Source organism: Patagioenas fasciata, chromosome 18, assembly GCF_037038585.1.
Source record: "Patagioenas fasciata isolate bPatFas1 chromosome 18, bPatFas1.hap1, whole genome shotgun sequence".
In the NCBI taxonomy this organism is placed as follows: Eukaryota; Metazoa; Chordata; class Aves; order Columbiformes; family Columbidae; genus Patagioenas; species Patagioenas fasciata.
In genome coordinates, this window is record NC_092537.1 from 10,506,470 (window position 1) to 10,524,973 (window position 18,504).

Consider the following 18,504-nt stretch of genomic DNA (forward strand, 5'->3'; position numbering starts at 1 on the left):
ACTCTGAAAGGTCCTTGGGTCTATACTGGCCAGACTTATCAAGACTGCTCTGGCAAGGCCAGAAACTGTCTGCACTGTCCTTAGAAGCCGCTCAGGGATAAAGAGAGCACAGGAAGAAGGAACCCTGGCCTGAGCAGCTCCGAAGACAAAGGGGATGGCTTGAAAGAAACTCCACTTGCTAACGGTCAAGAAGCAGAAAACAACTGATTGAGTGATGCCCAAACACGAAGCAAAGACAGGAACTACGAATTCACTCCTGCTCATGTATTTTGTTCCACAGATGTAGCTTCTCCATTGTGGCGAGCAGAGTCGCAGCCTGTTCACACCTGCCATAGAGAGGCACTGGTGTCTCAAAGATAGTCAAGAAACTTGGAAAATGCAGTCAAACTCTCATTCCCCTGAAAGCTACTGGCTTCCACTGGGCTTTGCTGCCACGTGGCGAGTGGGACTGTTCAGCTCCATCACTATGAGCAGTAATAATTACATTGAAACCAACCTGTCGTGCTGGAAATGTTCTCCAGGTGTTCTGGTGAGAACGGCTCTGGGTCCAACTGCTCTCCTAAGGATGGACATCATTCGTAGTTCTCCATGTAACATGTCCACGTACTACAGAGTTACACTTGCTATGCAGGGAAGGGTAGTCTATGTAGACAAGACAGAGTAGCGAGGCCTTTGGAACATAGACCCTTTGGTTATGTCTCTTCTACTTCTATTTTAGGAGCACAGGGTAAGAAGTGGTCTCTCTCCCAGCATGATCCCTGCTGCGGTGACAACACGAGCATGCCTATAGCTGAGTCCAGCAGCCACACTCCAAGGTGGTAACACACCCATAAATTCCACCTGGACTTCTAATCTAAGTACATATAGGCAGCAGGCTTGCTTGTCTGTCTGACAGCCACACAACATTGTGAGAAGAGCAGAAACCAGCCCTCCAGAGGACTCCTCCAAACCAAAAGGTGGTGAACATTCAAGTCATGCACATACTGCCTACTCCTTCACACCAGCCACACGCAGACACTAACCCAGAGTTAGACTTCACACCACGCCCCTGACTGCCCGAAAAGCTTTTGTAAGGGTCACGTAGGAAACATCCAAGCTCCCAAAAGCCCAGCTGCTGGGGACACCTCTTGTGTTGCAGAGATGGCAGTAGGAATGACTTGCCTTTTGTATAGAAGGTGGCAATAAATCCCTGGTGATGTGGTCTCAGTGAGACAGGGCTGTGTATAGAGAGTGACGCGATGTTTTAATACGGTGTTCTTTAAGAAGTCAGGACTGTTTCAACACCAAGACCTTGGATAATTTTTAAGGGCTGCAGCAATCCCTGTTAACTTATGAAATATCTGCACAGGCATTATGACCCTGATGACATCACAGATACAGAACCAATGTAAATATAAAAAGATTAACTGCCGGAGCAAGTGACTTCAAACACTGCGCAAAATCTCTGCATAAATATATAAACTGCATAGAAATAAATACTTTGTTGGCTTTTTCCCCAGATGATATCTTTTAGATCCATTGCTCATCTTGTTCTGCCAGGCCAAGGCTCTGAATATGGAAGAAAGGACAAATTGTAAGGTTCTGCTTTGCGAAGAAACTTCCTGGATTTTTAGAAACAATGCGTCGCTCAGTCAGACCGTGTCTTTTCACAAGAATTCAGCTGCTTAGAAAGAAACCAAGCAAATAAAAATAGCTAATTAAGGCTCATCTAACCTGATCCCAATCCAACCACCTGTGATGGGCTGACTGGGGAATTCGGAGCTGAGTGGGGACCCCGGCCCACGCTCAGCGCTCGGCACAGACGGACCTTTTCTCTTGGCATTCAGACCACCCCTCATCAGTGATGAACGTGCTCTGCTCAGTGTTCGCAGCGAGTTCCCAGTGAGTGCTAAACACTATTGCAACACAAGAGTAATATATGTAGAGTAATAAAGAAATAAACTACAGGAAACTTCCCCCTAAAACCAAAGCAGCAGAATGGGTTCGGTTAGATCACCTTTTTTGTCTGGGAGTTCAAATACCCCCAGGAGGCCCAAGATGACAACTTTGAACCTCAGTAAGACACAGAAGCAGCAGTATTGCCCCCGCAGCCGTGGGGAGGTACCTTCAGAGAGAACTGGTACATGGGGTGGATGGCGTGGAGGTCGCTCATGATGAAGTACAGCAGAGAGGCCCGCGCAGCAGCTGGTCTGTAGTGCTCTCTGGCCTCATTAATCTTGGTTTCTGTCACCTTAGACTCCTGGACCTGGGAGGAAAACACAGAGCAAAAACACTGTCAAAATATCTGTGTGAAATTTAACGTGCAGCCCAGGGGAGGGTTGACATCTGCCACAAAGACCTCAGGCCAAGCAGTGGGTAACCACCCGCCGAACCATGGTGCAGCCAGGCCTGAGCGGCCCGCTCCCAGCATCCCCCTTGCTCAGCTGTATTCTCCATTTAACTGAATTTTCCGTTCTGCTGCCCAATCCTCTGATTCCCTGAGACCCCTCCAGGCTTCTCACTAAGGTCCCTGCTCTTCTCTAACTGGGATTGTTTTTTCTCATCAATGAGTTTCTCCTGCTAATTGTCCCCTCCTGTGCAGATCATTAATAACACAGAGCTGAACAGACTTAGTGCTGCTCTCGAGGCAGCCTCCTCCAAGGCTGAGAACTGCTAATTTACTACAGTTATTTACTGCCTTTCCTCACTAGCACTTAATGCACTCCTACCTTGCTGGCCAGGTGTCTGCATAGCTCTGTGATGGACAGGCTGAAAATCCATTTGGCAGATACATCACACCATTGTCATCTCAGTCCTGTTCGTTCTTTCATTCCACTTCAGCAACATAAAGTGACATCCTCAGGCCTCTCAGGGATTATTTTAGGCTCTGGCTATGTGCAATTATAAGTGTCTTGCAGCACAGCTACATGTCGCTGAGCCAGCGCTGATCCCCACAGAGGTGGAGAAGACATAAATAGAGCAGAAAGGACTTCCATAGGAATGGAAATGTTGACTGAACATTTTTCTTTGGGTAGACAGACCAAGAAAGATCAAGGGTTGATTTGAGAAGCAGACCTCTAATGGACCCTGAGGCAGCTTTCTATGTGGGTATCAGACACAGAAAAAAAAATGGTGCAGACTCCAAAATTCATCCCTGTTGCCACAGAGCTGGCAGTGACCAGCTTTATATTCACAACTTGTTTAGAAATCGAAGCACTTCCAGAACACCTGCTTCAAGAGGGAGATGCCAAGCTTGTCATGTCAAAACATCCCTTCAGCATCCCCTTTGGGGCTTCAAGCAAATGCTGCTTAGGGAGGGGAATGCACTTGATGTACTGTGAATGGCTAGCAGAAATTAATCTGTTTCTTCACACAAAGGAGCTCAGTTTGCTGAGGTTACAGTGCCGAGGAGCAAGGGGCAGTTCTAGACTGACCCCAGCACTCGGGTAACTTGTCCAGGCAGCTCGGGCCTGTGGGCTGGAGGAGGCCACGTCCAGGTGTGAAGGTGAGAGGACCAAGGGAAGCAGTTGAGATTGGCCATGTGCGTGTCCTACCACCATCCTGGCGTGAGCACCACACTTCTCATGTCCCCTCAGCAACAGGGCAAAAGCATCATGCATTGAACTAACACCACATGGCCAGCAAGGTGAACCGGGCGGGTGGCGATGCTGACACTGCACAGCTAATGCAAACGCTGATTTGTACCCTAAGGAATGGCCCAGGTTCTTTCAGATTTATTCAACAGATTCCCTGGTCGGTATTAAAATCCAGCTTAATTGAACAACTGTGATATATTCAGGATTCTGCTGGAACAGTTTAAAGCTGTCTCGATACAGTGTGTAAATTTTATTGTCTTTACATCAGGCATCAACGTTTTGTCTTGGTCTTAAATAGGCCATTTAACATATAAAAGCTCCCAAGAATTAAATGACTTGAAGCTGTCCAGAATGCAGAGCACTTCAATTTACACCACTTCCTATTCTCTACTCAGCAGAAGGGGCAGAGGCGGACAGAGTAAAGTTACATTCTACCCAGAAATCCTTGGAGATAACATAACACGTGCTTTTCTCTAGACTATCACTGTCTTTGTACCTTCTCTTCAATTTCTGCAGCTGTCTGTTTAGTGATCTCCAGGTTCTCCACCAACGCTGTGTCTCCCAGGAAGTTCCCAGACGCTGATGACAGCCGAGAGAGCAAGTTGTCCTCTAGCGTTTTCAAGGTGATTTTGAATCCATTCTGTTGCTTTGTGAGATTTGACTGCCAATAATAAATTCAGAAAGTTTTAGCCACAAAACTTGCTGTAAGGTAGAGATTAACCACCTCTACATGGGAACGAGCTTCTAACTGACAATTGCCATCATTCAATATCGCTCAGTCCTGCCCTCTGTGACTCCTGGGCATGGGCAGAGCTCTGGGGATCGGTCCATATCCAACAAGCCACCAACTCACAAAAATCTTCAGGAGAAATAAGCTCTTTCACTAGAAATATATTACAATGCTGGAAATTAAAATAATCAAGATGGAAAGATCTTCATCCCCCATCTCAACCATACTTCTGGCACCTTTACCTTAGAAATATCTATTTATCTGGCTTAAGTCAGCCTAGCCAGACTCTGCTGCTTCTCACCCCTCCTGGTGAACTTTATATGGAATTGAGACAAGTTCTGGGCACATGGCAGATCGAGTGTCAAAAGCCAAGTGATTTAATGCCCCAAAGACAGTGTTTTGAAAACATCCCCACACCTTCCACCCACCTACAGTCTCTGAAAGAGCCCCAAAAATGGGAAAAGTGACCCTGTGTCTCTTCCAATCCCACAACACATAAGGGAGCCAGCAGTATTTGCTCTGTTGTCAGAGGTTTTCAGGTGGATTAATTAACTCCTTCATTAATAAGTCATCTTTCAATATTTGGGCTGAAATTTCATAGACGTGCTGCACAGACACTCATTCCACATTAATGTCAACCAAAGGATTCAGCAGCGTGTGCACTGAAGCATGCCTTTTATTGGTATTTCAGCTAAAAAAGGCTGGTTTAAAGGCCTGCTCCATAGGCATTACACACAGGAGTTTGCCCATGGTGGTAAATATTTTACAAGTCTCAAAACAGAAAACTAACACAGCTAATTTTGTGCATTCCTGTCATTCAAGCATAGCATGCCTTGAAAAATGACATTTTGCAAGTTATTATTCCAGACCATGGACTGTAAGCCCTGAAGTTATTAACGAGGGCGTGTGTGATTTTTGCTCCAATAGCTTGTAATCATCACACGATTTCTGCAATGCGCCCACGGAAGTGCATTAATTCGGTATCCCCACAACATCCTGCATCTGTTGCAGCTTTATCCTGCTGTTGTTTTCAGCAGTCACAGGGTCATCACTTCTTATTTCTGCAGTGGAGCTCATTATCCGCTATTTCACAGGTGGTCAGTAGGTCAGAGAGGTTCTCCTGCCCCTCTGCTCTGCCCTGGGGAGACCACACCTGGAATATTGTGTCCAGTTGTGGCCCCTCAGTTCCAGAAGGACAGGGAACTGCTGGAGAGAGTCCAGCGCAGCCACCAAGATGCTGAAGGGAGTGGAGCATCTCCCGTGTGAGGAAAGGCTGAGGGAGCTGGGGCTCTGGAGCTGGAGAAGAGGAGACTGAGGGGGGACTCATTCATGTTTACAGATATATAAAGGGTGAGTGTCACAAGGACGGAGCCAGGCTCTTCTCGGTGACAACCAATGATAGGACAAGGGGTAATGGGTTCAAACTGGAACACAAGAGGTTCCACTTAAATTGGAGAAGAAACTTTTTCATGGTGAGGGTGGCAGAGCCCGGCCCAGGCTGCCCAGGGAGGTTGTGGAGTTTCCTTCTCTGCAGACATTCAAACCCGCCTGGACCCCTTCCTGTGGAACCTCAGCTGGGTGTTCCTGCTCCATGGGGGGATTGCACTGGATGAGCTTTCCAGGTCCCTTCCAATTCCTAACATTCTGGGATTCTGTAATCTACAACAGCATTACTTCTGGGTAACAGGTTACTCTGAGAGCCTTCAAAATTTTGTTCCATTAAAAAAAAAAAAAAAAATCACAAAAACAACAGGCCAGTTTTGCAGGATTCACAGCCAAGCCCTTCCTAGCTCAGCCACAGCAGCCACCTTCTGCTCCTCGTCCTGCCTGCTGGTTTTATTGTATTATTTTAGCATCACAAAACAGAGAAAAAATAATCCCTGTATTTTCAGTCTGCTCCTGCAGAACCTGAAGAACCTCAACACTGCCCATCACAGCCCAAACACACAGGGGCTTTCACACACGTTATCTCCTGAATCAACAAGGCAGGACCTCAACTCATGGCTGATTTGCGTGTAGCTTGGGGACCACATGCCAAAATCCTCTTTCTAAGGCAGCTCTCAGCACTCAACAGACAATGAATTGAAGTGAAAAATGGCATTTGTCTCCAAACAGTGAAGTGTGGCGAAGGGGGAGATAATGGGAATCAGCCCTGATAAGACTATGTGGACCATGGGCAGCAACACCAGCACATGGGCCACAGTTACCCACGCAAAAGGAAATCACAAACGAGACTCATTAAAGGCCAGAGGGTTTGTGCTGACCTGCAAGGGGAGGTGTCAGGACTCGGCTTTCCTTGCCTTGGCCTAAACTGGTTTTGGCTTTTCTCGGCTGTGATTATCTCACAGCCGGGTCACTGTTGCCTTAACCGGCTTTAATTGAGAGCCAGAGCAAGCGGGTGTTCTGGACAGACTGTCTAGAACCGACACGCGGTAGGGTGTAAATGTGGTCTCAGACTAAACGCCCCTTGTAACAGGAGCACAATCCTGCGAATCAGATGAAAATAGCTTCAAAGATGAGAAGGAACAGAAAGAATGAATAACTGGGAACCGATGCCGAAAAAGAATATTAAAACAGCCTATGTTGAGAAAACATATAAAACCTGGTAGTATGATTGAAATTGGACTAATAACAGATGTTTGAATAATTTGGGTAGGCTATTAAGTTGTTCGTTACACTAACAACACATTCTGGGCTCTGTTTACAAGGTGTGCTCCAGCTTTGCCCATGATGAGATTTTGAGCACAGTAACTCTTGTGTGTTAGCGCAGGAGTCACCTCCACCTGCCCACAGCCCCAAACCTTCGCCAGACACCAAATGCCTGTCTCATTTGTCCCCAGGCAGAAAGGAGGGATTGAAGCACACTTAAAGAAGTGACCTGTCCTCAGGAGAATGCAAAGAATCAAATCTGGCTTCAAGGAGCTAGCAGACAAGAGCCTTGGTGACTTTTCATGTCAGCAGATAGGCTGGGGACAGGGGAGGCTGCAGCAGCCACCTGCAGTGCCCCCCACCACAGCTAAGGAGGAAAGTCTCTGCTTTTATCCCAGCACAGAAGTGATTTGATTTTTTGGTTGACTGCTCCCCATCCAGCAGAACATCCCAACTACCAGGCTGGTTTTCTGCTGGGGCAGCAGGACTGTAGCAGGAGCAAGGTAGATGAGTGGGAGAGGAGAGGTAGAGGGCTCTGGTATATGTGGTGATACAGAGAAAAAGGTCTTAAATATTCTTACAGGAAAAGAAAATGAGATCCCACACCAATTTGTATCTGCTTAGTGCTCTCTGAAGCGAGACTACAGCCCCGTGTCCCCCACGGCCGGTGCCACAGCTGGCACCAGGGCTGCATTTCCCTGGTCCTGCGCACAACCTCCTCCTTCCACAACACGCACGCCCTGAAGAAGCGAGGACTTCAAAAGATGCGACCCCTAATTCACAGAATTTTCACTATTTTCTAATACACAGCTCTTTGACAGCACGGGAGGGAATTGCTACTGATTTTGAGCCACTAATTTTCAGAGCCTAATTGTGGATTTGTGACAGCACATGGTATCGAATTCATCTTTCTTATTGTGACAGCGACAACTAGCAGCGATGCCACCGAGGCTGAGAGGAACAGTCCTTAACAGAAGAGCAGTTAATGACACCGCTGTGCTAATTGTGGTCACCCCGCCACCCCCTTGAGCTCAAACCAGCGAAGGAAAGCGGCTGTTTGCAGCATTTCCAGCCGTGCCGAGCATGTCCCTGATCCAGAGCCTGTGGGTCACTCTCGGTCCCAGCGAGACAGCCATGGCTCACACATTAAATCAGATGCCATCCTTTGGCTCATTAGCACATGAGCCCGGTTAAAACTGAATGCATCATTAAGACTGCACAGCTAAAATACTTCAGAATCTCATTAAATGAAAAGATTATTACAAAACCGGCCTGGCTTGACTGAACACATGCAGTAAATTTATTCCCACTCTCAGAAAATACTTAGTATTATACATACTTGTTACATTGTTAAAAGTGCTATTAGAACAAAGGATTTTCTTTAAAATGTTGTCTTGAATCTGAAGCCATACGTATTAAAAAAGTGAAAGACATAATACTTTGGCCTGTTACAAACAAGCGGGAGGAAAAACCGAAAAGGGAAAATATCATTACCAGCCTCACAATATTTACAGTGGGAATCCTATACCATAAATGCTTAAAATTAAGTAAGATTAATCCTACCCCCAAAATTAAATCTGTAAACTCCAGAAAAGCCTCATATAATGAGAATCTCAGTTTCCATTTCCAAGAGGAGCAGGAAAAGAAGATTCTTACCCAGATTTTTGGACAAAAACTGTTTCAGTGTTCCTAAAACACCCAAGAAAACAAGAGATTGACGAAAAACATTCCTCAGTGTTTATCAGTTCAAGGGAAATCTCTTGATTTTGGGATGAGCTCAGCAATCTCTGCAATCTTGCATGTGAAACACTATTTTATTCATATATATTTTCATTTTTTTTAAGATTTATATATATATATTTCTATATTTTGTTTATAGTAGAGCCTCCCCATGTAAACTACCAGCTCCTGACCTTGAGCTCTTCCAAGTCAGGCCTCTCCATGTTGACCACGGCCGCCAGCAGCTGGTCCTCCAGCCCATCTCGCGTGACGGTGAAGTTGATGAGGGTGCACTGCGCCTGCAGCTCGGGCTGGAAATGTGGGTTTGCCAGCTTCGTGTGGAGGATGAGGCGGAAAGCGGGGTTGAAATCACACTCCTTGTCCCCAATCTTAATGTACCTGAAATGAGACCAAAAGGAGCAGGAGTGTGCGCCTCTTCCAGGTCGTTTCACTCCAACACAAATGGTTGGATCAGTCAATGACATCTACAAGTGTGGAACTTCCATAGAATCATAGAATCATTTGCTTGGAAAAGACCCTCAAGATCATCAAGTTCAACCATTAACCCAGCCCTGGCACTAACCCACATCCATGAGAACCTCATGTCCGTCTGTCCAACCCTCCAGGGATGGTGACTCCAGCACTGCCCTGGGCAGCCTGTTCCAATGCCCCACAGCCCTTTGGGGAAGAAATTGTTCCCCACATCCAACCTCAACCTCCCCTGGCGCGACTTGAGGCCGTTTCCTCTCATCCCATCTCTCGTTCCTGGGGAGCAGAGCCTGACCCCCCCTGGCTCCAAGCTCCTTTCAGGCAGTTCAGAGATCAGAAGGTGTCCCCTTAGCTCCTGTTCTCCAGGCTGGGCTCTGCTCCCAAGAAACAAGCAACAGGACAAGAGGAAATGGCCTTAAGTTGCACCAGGGAAGGTTCAGATTGGATATTAGAAAAAAATTCTTCACAGAATGGGTTGTCAGGCTTTGGAACAGGCTGCCCAGGGCAGTGGTGGAGTCACCATCCCTGGAGGAGTTTAAAAGGTGTTTCGACAAGGTTCTTAGGGACATGGGTTAGTGCCAGAGTCAGGTTATGGTTGGACTCAATGATACTGAGGGTCTCTTCCAATCAAAATGATTCTATGATTCTAAAAGGAGATGACTGAGCTTTTCAGTGCAGAGGACTCAGCAGTCCCACCACCTCTGCACCCCCATCTCCACTTCCAAACATTTCCATCCCCTTCACCTGAGACCATCATTCCCTCTGAAATGATCCCTCCCCTCCAACCTGCAGCTGAACCCACAACCAGCCACACTTCGCATGATGTTTCCCCCTGCAAACTTCCCAGCCAGCCTCTGTCCCCAGAAGTTTACACCATCCTAGGATATTTTATGCTACTAAGGAAATAATCCTCAAGAGACTCAAGGAATGTGAAAGGCAAAGCTTAATGGGCTTTTTGTTATTTATTGCACAAAGCCAAAAGCAGGACGGTTCTGCAAGGCACAGAGGTCATGAACATGCTGGGCTCCTGCGAGCGAAGGAGCTGCCAGTGGCAGAAACTTTCAGAAGCCCAAATGACGTGTGTCCTTCTAAAGGCAAATGACTTCACTCTGCGAAAGCCAGTGAAACAACATCAAAAGAGTCCTGTAAGCAAGTTCAACCCTGAGCACAGGGTTTTATTTGTTGCCATTATTTGAGCCACACTAAAAATGTGCTTATTTTACTTTACACAGAGAGAGAAGGAAGACGTGAACTCCCCTGCTGCCCCTCTCGCTGCCCTCCTCGGGGCTGGAGGGGACCAGCAGCTGCCGTGAAGAACGTGACCTCATTAAGAAACACTTGCATGCTCTTAATGCCCAAACCTGCAGCTGTATTCCTAAGCGGTGCACAGTGTTTGCTAAAATCCAAGGTTACTTTTTCTTCACAACAGCAATAGCTATTTTGGTAATAATTCCATGTCAGGGTAGCCAATTACAGACTCAAGGTCACTATACAAAAGGAGAATTACAAGTCTCTCTTTTACATGAGGTTTGAGTGACACTGTCCAACAAAATGAAAAGCCTGGGCTTATTTCAAAGCCAGCCTACGACTGAAGTACCCGTGATTGTCTGATTTAAAATGCCCGCACTTCAGAAGGGAGGATGTTAGTGCTGTCATACATGAACACCCACCGTATGCAATCAGGAACAGAAAGCACAACAGCACAAAGAACCCATTCACACATGCTGTTAAACCACCCTCAAGCTCACCTTCCTTTCTTGATTGTTTCTCGCCCTAGTAACGGCCCCAAAACTGGATCCATGGATTCCTCCAGGTTTTCAATCAAAACCAGTTCTCCCGCAGCCAGGGCTCGTTCCATTGTGTCCAAATACCTGTGGGAAACAGCATTGACACTGGTCTCAGCGGGGCTGGATGTGATGCTCTGCAGCAAGGAGGATGCGAGGGGGCAGAGGGGCATCCCACACTGTGGTGGCAGCTGCAGACACACACCAGCAGTTGGGAGAGAAAGAGGGGTCAGACAGTGTCAACACACAGTGTAGGAAGCGGAACTGGCAGAGTCTTGGCTGCCCAACAAAGAGAATCAGGTGTCAGGCTTCCCAAGTACAAGCAATAATAACTGTGTCTTCTGTCCCAAGAAAACAGCATGGAAATCAGTGAACAAAGTTGGGACAATTTGGAGTCATTTTTAGCAAATACTTTGTTTCCACTGGAACCTGCTGGTGCAGTTGATCTTGCATAAAAGCAAGGACGAAAAGCAGGTTTCAGTTCAGTTGTGTCCATGGTTTCGGGTCACATTTAGCACAACTTCTTTCCTCATGAGGGAACTGAGCTACTTTGTCCAGTGCCTAAGTGCGAAACGAGGATGCTCAGCATTGGGATGCTTTGCATTGGGAAGGGCAGGGTCAAGCTCTCGCCTGCAAGGCTTCTCTGCACTTCACACAAGTTACTTAGGCTGGACATGAGGAAGAAATTGTTGGCCCTGAGGGTGGTGAGAGCCTGGCCCAGGTTGGCCAGAGAGGTGGTGGATGAACCATCCCTGGAGACATCCCAGGCCAGGCTGGACGGGGCTCTGAGCAACCTGAGCTGGTGAAGATGTCCCTGCTCATGGCAGGGGTGGCACTGGGGGAGCAGGAAAGGTCCTTTCAACCCAAACTATTCCATGATTCTATTTTACTTCTCTAGAAAGAGGAGAGAAGGGCGCTGCACTGGAACTGAGGATTCTCCAGGGACTGTTACCTCATCACGCTTGCACTGAATCATTCCAGCTATCTGCACTGGCTAAAACTTAGGTTCCTTGTGTGACAACCTTGAAGCACTCCCTCCATCCTAATTAAAACAAAGGATGATGTTATGCCTTAAACATCTAGTTTTTGATATTTTGAGTATGTGCCAGCCTGGTGTATGGCTGGAGAGGGAGGGGGAAAAGAGATGCTGTGTTTGCCCAGTGAGCTGTAATGAATGTTACAGGGTCTATTCCTCTTGTTCCTTCCTGAAGGTTTGTATTTAGGTGCCTCTTGTGGGCTCCTTATTTTTCCCCAGACTGCTTTGAATATCTACAAAGCATGGTGACCGCATTGACCGGGAAAAAGAAAAATGATCTGTATTTTCATCCCACACAAGACCAAATCTAATAACTTCTTGTTATTTTCTATAAGGAAAGTGGAGGAGGCACCAGCAAAACAACCTGGGCAAGGCCAAGTCATCTCTAAATCTGCGTGAGTTTGCAAGCATCAAGTCTGGGTCACTCTCACCTGTTGCCAGTTCCTTCCTCTGAACCACAGAATCCCAGACTGGTTGGTTTGAAGGGGCCTCTGCAGATCCCCCAGTCCAACCTCCCTGCTCACGCAGGGTCACAGAGCAGATCACACAGGTCAGGCCAGGCAGGTTTGAATGTCTCAGAGAAGGAGACTGACCAGAGAGAAGAGCCAGGAGCAGAAAAGCCTTCCCAGAAAAACCTGAGGCAGATCAAGGCAGAGGTGCTGCAGTGAGAACCTCTGAGCTGATGGCGGCGTTGGAGTAGAGTCGCCCAGCTGATCTTCAGGGCATGGTGACCCTCAGGGCAGCTGCACCTCTGTGCCCAGGCTCGCTCACTTCTCCCAAGCCTTGGGAAGCCCTATTCAGCCTCCTGGGAGAAACTGAGTCAGGACATGACACATAAGACAAGCCCGACAGAGGATGCTATAGCATCACACGTACCCAGCCTCCAGCACGTAGGCTGTCTTTATTCACAGTTTCAGAGGAGTTTCTATGGTAACTGAGCCAAGCACTAAACAGGTCCTCTGTTTAATGAGAAATCTTTATCATTTTGGTAATGAATAAGAAGCTAATATGCAAATACATTTGAGAGTTTTCCTCAACGTGATTGGCCCAGCTGGTCACAGTTAAGTATACGCTGTTCATCAAATTCAACAGGCAGATAACCATTACAAGGTATTATGATGTGATAAGGCTGATGTTTACCCCTTCTGCCCAATTCGGATCACTCGGAGGTCTTCGCCATACTTTGTTTTGATCCATTTGATACCCTGCAGCTGCGGATCCACCATGAGGGGCCAGCGCTCGCAGTTGGTGAGGATGGTGGCATTTTCAGTGGACATCCGATCAGCTGGCAGCCCCTCGTTCTGCCAGGCAGCGACATCAGCGTCGTCCGTCAGCATGGTCAGGGGATCGAGGGACGGAGTTACAGGGATTGGTACCTGGGAGGAAAGGAGAAATGCTTCCTAGCGTCTTGGTGAAAAGTGACGAGTGTGACTTGCAACACTGAATCATAGAATCATTTTGGTTGGAAAAGACCATCAAGATCATTGAGTCCAACCGTTAACCCAGTACTTTCAAGTCCACCGCTAACCCATGTCCCTGAGAACCTCATCTCCATCTGTTCAACCCCTCCAGGGATGGTGACTCCACCACTGCCCTGGGCAGCCTGTTCCAATGCCCCACAGCCCTTTGGGGAAGAAATTGTTCCCAAGATCCAACCTCAACCTCCCCTGGTGCAACCTAAGGCCATTTCTTCTCATGCTATTGCTTGCTACTTGGGATAAGCAAGGAAAATATTTCAAGAAAAGTCAGTTTAATTAGAAACTGATAACTTGTATTTATCAGTGGCTTCCCATTCTACAGGATAGTTTGAGCTAGTGTTAGAAGAGGGTTTAAAGGAGGGCCACAGAGATGATCAAAGGGCTGGAGAAACTGCCTTGTGAGGAAAGACTGCAGGAGTTAGGTCTTTTCTCCCTGGAGAAGAGAAGGCTCAGAGGAGATCTCATCACAGAATTCCATACTTAAACGGCAGCTACCTAGAGGACAGAGGCTCTGTCTCACAAGGAGCCACATGGAGAAGACAAGTGGCAATGGGCACAAGTTGCACTGGAAGAGGTTTCATCTCAATATAACAAGCTTTTTACAATGAGAACAATCATTCATTAGAACAACCTCCCCAGGGATGTGGTGGAGTTCACATAACCGGAGGTTTTCAAGATGTAACTGGACCAGGTGCTGGATAATCTCATCAAGGCCCTTCCCACAAAAGCCTGGACCAGATGATCTTTTGAGGTCCCTTCCAACCTGGGTTGTTCTATGATTCTATGATCCTGTTGTAAATGAACACAAATTAAACAAGCATCCCCAAGAGTTTTGCCTGCAGAGCACAAAGCACCCCAAGGGCCACAGTCCAGCCAAGCAGGTCCAGCTCACACGCTGCCATGTACAAGATCTCAGAGACGACAGCTTGGAAGAACATAATGACCACCCTGGTAAGTCTGCTGCTGCGCTACAGAACAGTATTAACAGTTCCAGAAACACTTCTCTGGCTCAGGAGGCCATTTCTGGTTGTGACAACCAGAAAGATATCTGTGCTGGTTATCTGAATAGAAAAGAGCTTTTAATTTTCCATTAGCAACACAGGTACTTCGTTGAAATTTCTATGCACAGAGTCAGATCATTTTTGAAACAACACTGCCTTTCTTAACTAAATTCTTCAGTTAGCGTTAAGAAATGCACTGCCCGGTTGTGACCTTACTTAAAAGCCTCTTGGCATTCCACCAGGATTCATAACATCCAGTTACAGTACTGATGTGCAAAAGCTCAACCCTGCAGGAAACTGAGCACTTGCATTTCCCAATGCATGAGAGGACCTGGTAAAAATCAGTGAAATATTAAACAAGTTTCAAGCGCGACACTCTCCATCTGGTCCAAGCAGCAAGACATGGGGAAAACCAGCTGAGAGGCACGGCCAGCATGAACAGAGCTTGTGGCCAGCATGAAGAATCATCTGGAGTTTTTCCAGGCCTACCAGAGAGCTGGCAGGGAGCTCTGCCTGCTCCAAGCAATCCCTTCTCCAAACCTCCTTCCAGGCCAGCCCTGACACCGAGTTCCAGCTGCACAACTGCGCAGGGCTCCCTGTCTGTGTTGCTTATCAGGATTTTCCTGTGTACACGGAGGAACCAGGTCACTTGTGTGGAGCAAGGACACCACAGCAGCTTCCCCAGAGGGGTGTAAATCAGGCGTGACCAAGTCCTGCTCCTCAGTTCAGCTTGGTGAGGACATTTGGGGGATCAGTCCCATCATTTGGAGGCTCCCCTCATCTGGGGGATCCCCTGTGAACACCACAATTGATGGCCGTGTTAATTCTAGTAACAATTACTTCTCAGAGGAAGCAAAACTTACTTTTAGCTGATGCAAATACGGCTTCCAGATCCCATCCAGGAGCTCTTGACGGTATTTCTTGGTGAAGTATCCCAGGTAGGAGATGAAGGCTGTAATCAGCAACACGTCTCCACACAAGGTGCTCTGTTGCTGTTTGAAGTTCTTCACAGCTTCAGCCCATCTCACATTCTCAGAGGCGAGTCCCCCAACCTAGAATTTCCAAGTCAAATTGATCATTACAGTGGTTCCTTAAGCAATACCTCAGGACCTGGCCATGTCCATACCTTGTTCCTGATGTCAGTTGTATTTTGCTAGAGTTTAAAACCAGGGAATGGAAAATATTCGATGGTTAATTTGCTAACCTTGCCTCATCCCGCTCAGTGAAAGGTTGGTCCTGCAGTTGAATCGCAGGTGTTTGCTTCTCAACTCCTCTAAAATCAAGGGAGGATCCATCACTTCCCCAGCAGGAATTAATATCAAGATGTCAGATGTTAATTACCTTAATGCCACAGATTCACACCTTGTTACACCCTCTCTCACACAGAGCTCTCTTTCTAACAGCCACAACCTTCATCTGTTTCACACATTTTATTATTACCCTGGGTAGACGGTATTTTGATCACAGTCCCCTCGGGTCTACATTTTCCTTGCCCTTAAGTCTCTGTCCAGAAAACGCTTCTTCATGGACATTTTTCATGAGCATTCAATGCATGAACACTCCACATGGGGGGTTATCAGCTTTGAAGAGGGTTGAGCATCTCCTTGTAAAATAGGATATCTCTACAGGTACTGAAAACTACTTTGACCATTGGTACTTTTCAGGGTACCACTGGCCCCTCATTCCTGAAATCTTGCAGTTTGGTGATTATAAGAGATATCCCGACACACTCCCCTTCCCTTCCCTTCCCTTCCCTTCCCTTCCCTTCCCTTCCCTTCCCTTCCCTTCCCTTCCCTTCCCTTCCCTTCCCTTCAGCACTATTAACTGGGAAGCATGGCTTGGAAATACGAATGGGATGCATCCTTCAGGTCCAGAAGCCAGAAAAACCCCAAACAGTTTTGTGTTGACCTCATGCATTTGAGATCGCAAAAGCCAAACCTTATCCTCAAATTCACAACCACTCTGCTGACATCGAGGGGCCCTGGGAGCACCCATGTAATTTAGAGATCCCCTCTGCTCACAGGCCTTTGGTACCAGGGCCAACCGGCACTTTCAATTTTTCCTCTTCAGTATGCAGTCCATGTGAGCTTAGGGTTGTTTCTCCTATTTCTCATTTTCATTAAAAATTCCTCTACATCTTCCTCTTGCAAACCACCCCTCCTAAGTGAGGCAAATGTGAATAATACGACACCATCTCCTTCTTCAAGGTCACTGTTAAATGTTAAATAGGACCAGCCCTAACACAAATCTTTGTGATAAGTCTTGTGAACACCTTGAACAACTCGTTCCTCTAAACTGGGTTATTTTGCCAGCTTGAACTGATGTGCAGAAGACAGGTCCCCAGGACGGGAAGGCACCACCTTCAGATCCTCCTCAAATTCCACCATCACACGTTCCAACTTGGCCAAGTCCCATTCTAGAAGAAACTTTCTGCCTTCCAAGGGTTAGGAATCACCTCCTGATTCCCAACACAAATCTACTCCTGGCCAGTTTCTGCTATTGGTTCTCATGCAGGCACTGTCCTCCAGGTCAAACAGCTCTTCTTTCACCCTCGTAGAATCACAGAACCATTTTGGTTGGAAGAGACCCTCAAGATCATTAAGTCCAACTGTTCCCCCACCCCCTGGCACTGCCCTCTGTCCCTGAGAACCTCATCTCCATCTGTTCAACCCCTCCAGGGATGGTGACTCCACCATTGCCCTGGGCAGCCTGTTCCAATGCCCCACAGCCCTTCCTGTAAAGAAATGTTTCCTAATATCCAATCAGGTTTACCTCCAGATACTTTTATAAGCTGCCAGTATTTTGTGGGGAATATGCTCTCTTGGCTAAGCAAAAAGCCTTGATCTAGTTCCCCTGTGAAAGACAGAACCACAGGACCAGCTCTAGCAGGCCAGACCCAAGGTCCAACTCCTTTGGCATGCTGTCTGCTGACAGCAGCCCTCAACAGACGGCTTGGGAAGGCCTTACAAACAAGTACCTGGTAATGGCTCCGGACATAATCCCCCAGCTTCACACAACTGGAGGTTTAAGGACTTTCTGAAACAGAGCTTAATAAGCACTGATGATTTTGTCCTTCAAGACTGAGTCTAAGCTGCCATGGATACCAACCAACCTTCTGGCATCTACAGCATCCTGTGGCCAGGAGATATACAGTTTAGCTCTGCTTTCTGTAAAAAGAATTACATTCTTTTATGTGCTGCCTGAACTTTTCATTTCCTAAAAGCTGTTGACACAATCACACTTGCGTCACCTTCTCCACACCACTCATGATTTCAAGCCCTTGACACCCACTCTGCTGTCGCCTTTTGAGGCTGAAAAGCTTTAGCCTATTCAATAATTCCTCACACAGACAAAGCCTTTTGATTGTCCTTGCAATCTTTATCTGTACCGAACGATGTAATCTTTATTATCCGGTTTCTTTTCATTGTTACCTTCTCTGCACCATTTCCCATTCTACTGCATCCTTTGAGGTACAGCAGAGGGGGCGGAGGCACAGCTGCACATTCCAGGCTTATTGAGAATGTATTTATATAGCGATATTGTGATTTTTTTTCTGTTTTGTTCTCTCTTCTTTTCCTAATAAACCTTAACATCCAATTTCAGCTTGGGTTTTGGGTTTGTTGGGGCTTTTTGCCTCTGGGAGCACAGAGCTCACATACTAACAGAACTCGTAACTCCATCGTTTCATTCTTGAATGATAATAACCAGCTCAGCATCACTTACAGCCTGTGTAGAGTAAAAACTAATTTTTCCAATATACATTACTTTATATTTATCTACCTGGCATTTCATACCTCCATTACTTGGTATCATTTTTACAATTCTTTATAGACAGTCTCCATCGTTATCGCTTTCATATTACTGAGAAATTTGCGACCTGCTTACACACCATCTCATCCAGATCGTTTATGATTATTCCGATGAACACAAGAAATTGCAGACACCAACAAAAATACATCTGATGGCCTTTCTACCTTTATAAATCTGTGAAAATTGCATTCTGGGCAGCCTGACTCCTTCCAGCAGCAGAAAGAGAAGCCACA

The 18,504-nt window shown here is 46.8% G+C and overlaps 1 protein-coding gene across 19 annotated transcripts in view; it reads right to left on the reverse strand.

Annotated features, from left to right (window-relative positions):
- The window catches only part of LOC136109470 (dynein axonemal heavy chain 9-like), a 194,874-nt gene that overhangs the window by 62,721 nt on the left and 113,649 nt on the right, over positions 1-18,504 (reverse strand). For all 19 annotated transcript variants that reach the window (XM_071816733.1, XM_071816735.1, XM_071816739.1 and 16 more), the window contains 6 exons: positions 15,325-15,513; positions 13,123-13,358; positions 10,911-11,033; positions 8,868-9,072; positions 4,072-4,236; positions 2,105-2,245 (listed from right to left, as the gene is read on the reverse strand). In XM_071816733.1, coding sequence (XP_071672834.1) covers positions 2,105-2,245; positions 4,072-4,236; positions 8,868-9,072; positions 10,911-11,033; positions 13,123-13,358; positions 15,325-15,513 — 1,059 coding nt within the window. The remainder of the gene's footprint in view (positions 1-2,104; positions 2,246-4,071; positions 4,237-8,867; positions 9,073-10,910; positions 11,034-13,122; positions 13,359-15,324; positions 15,514-18,504) is intronic.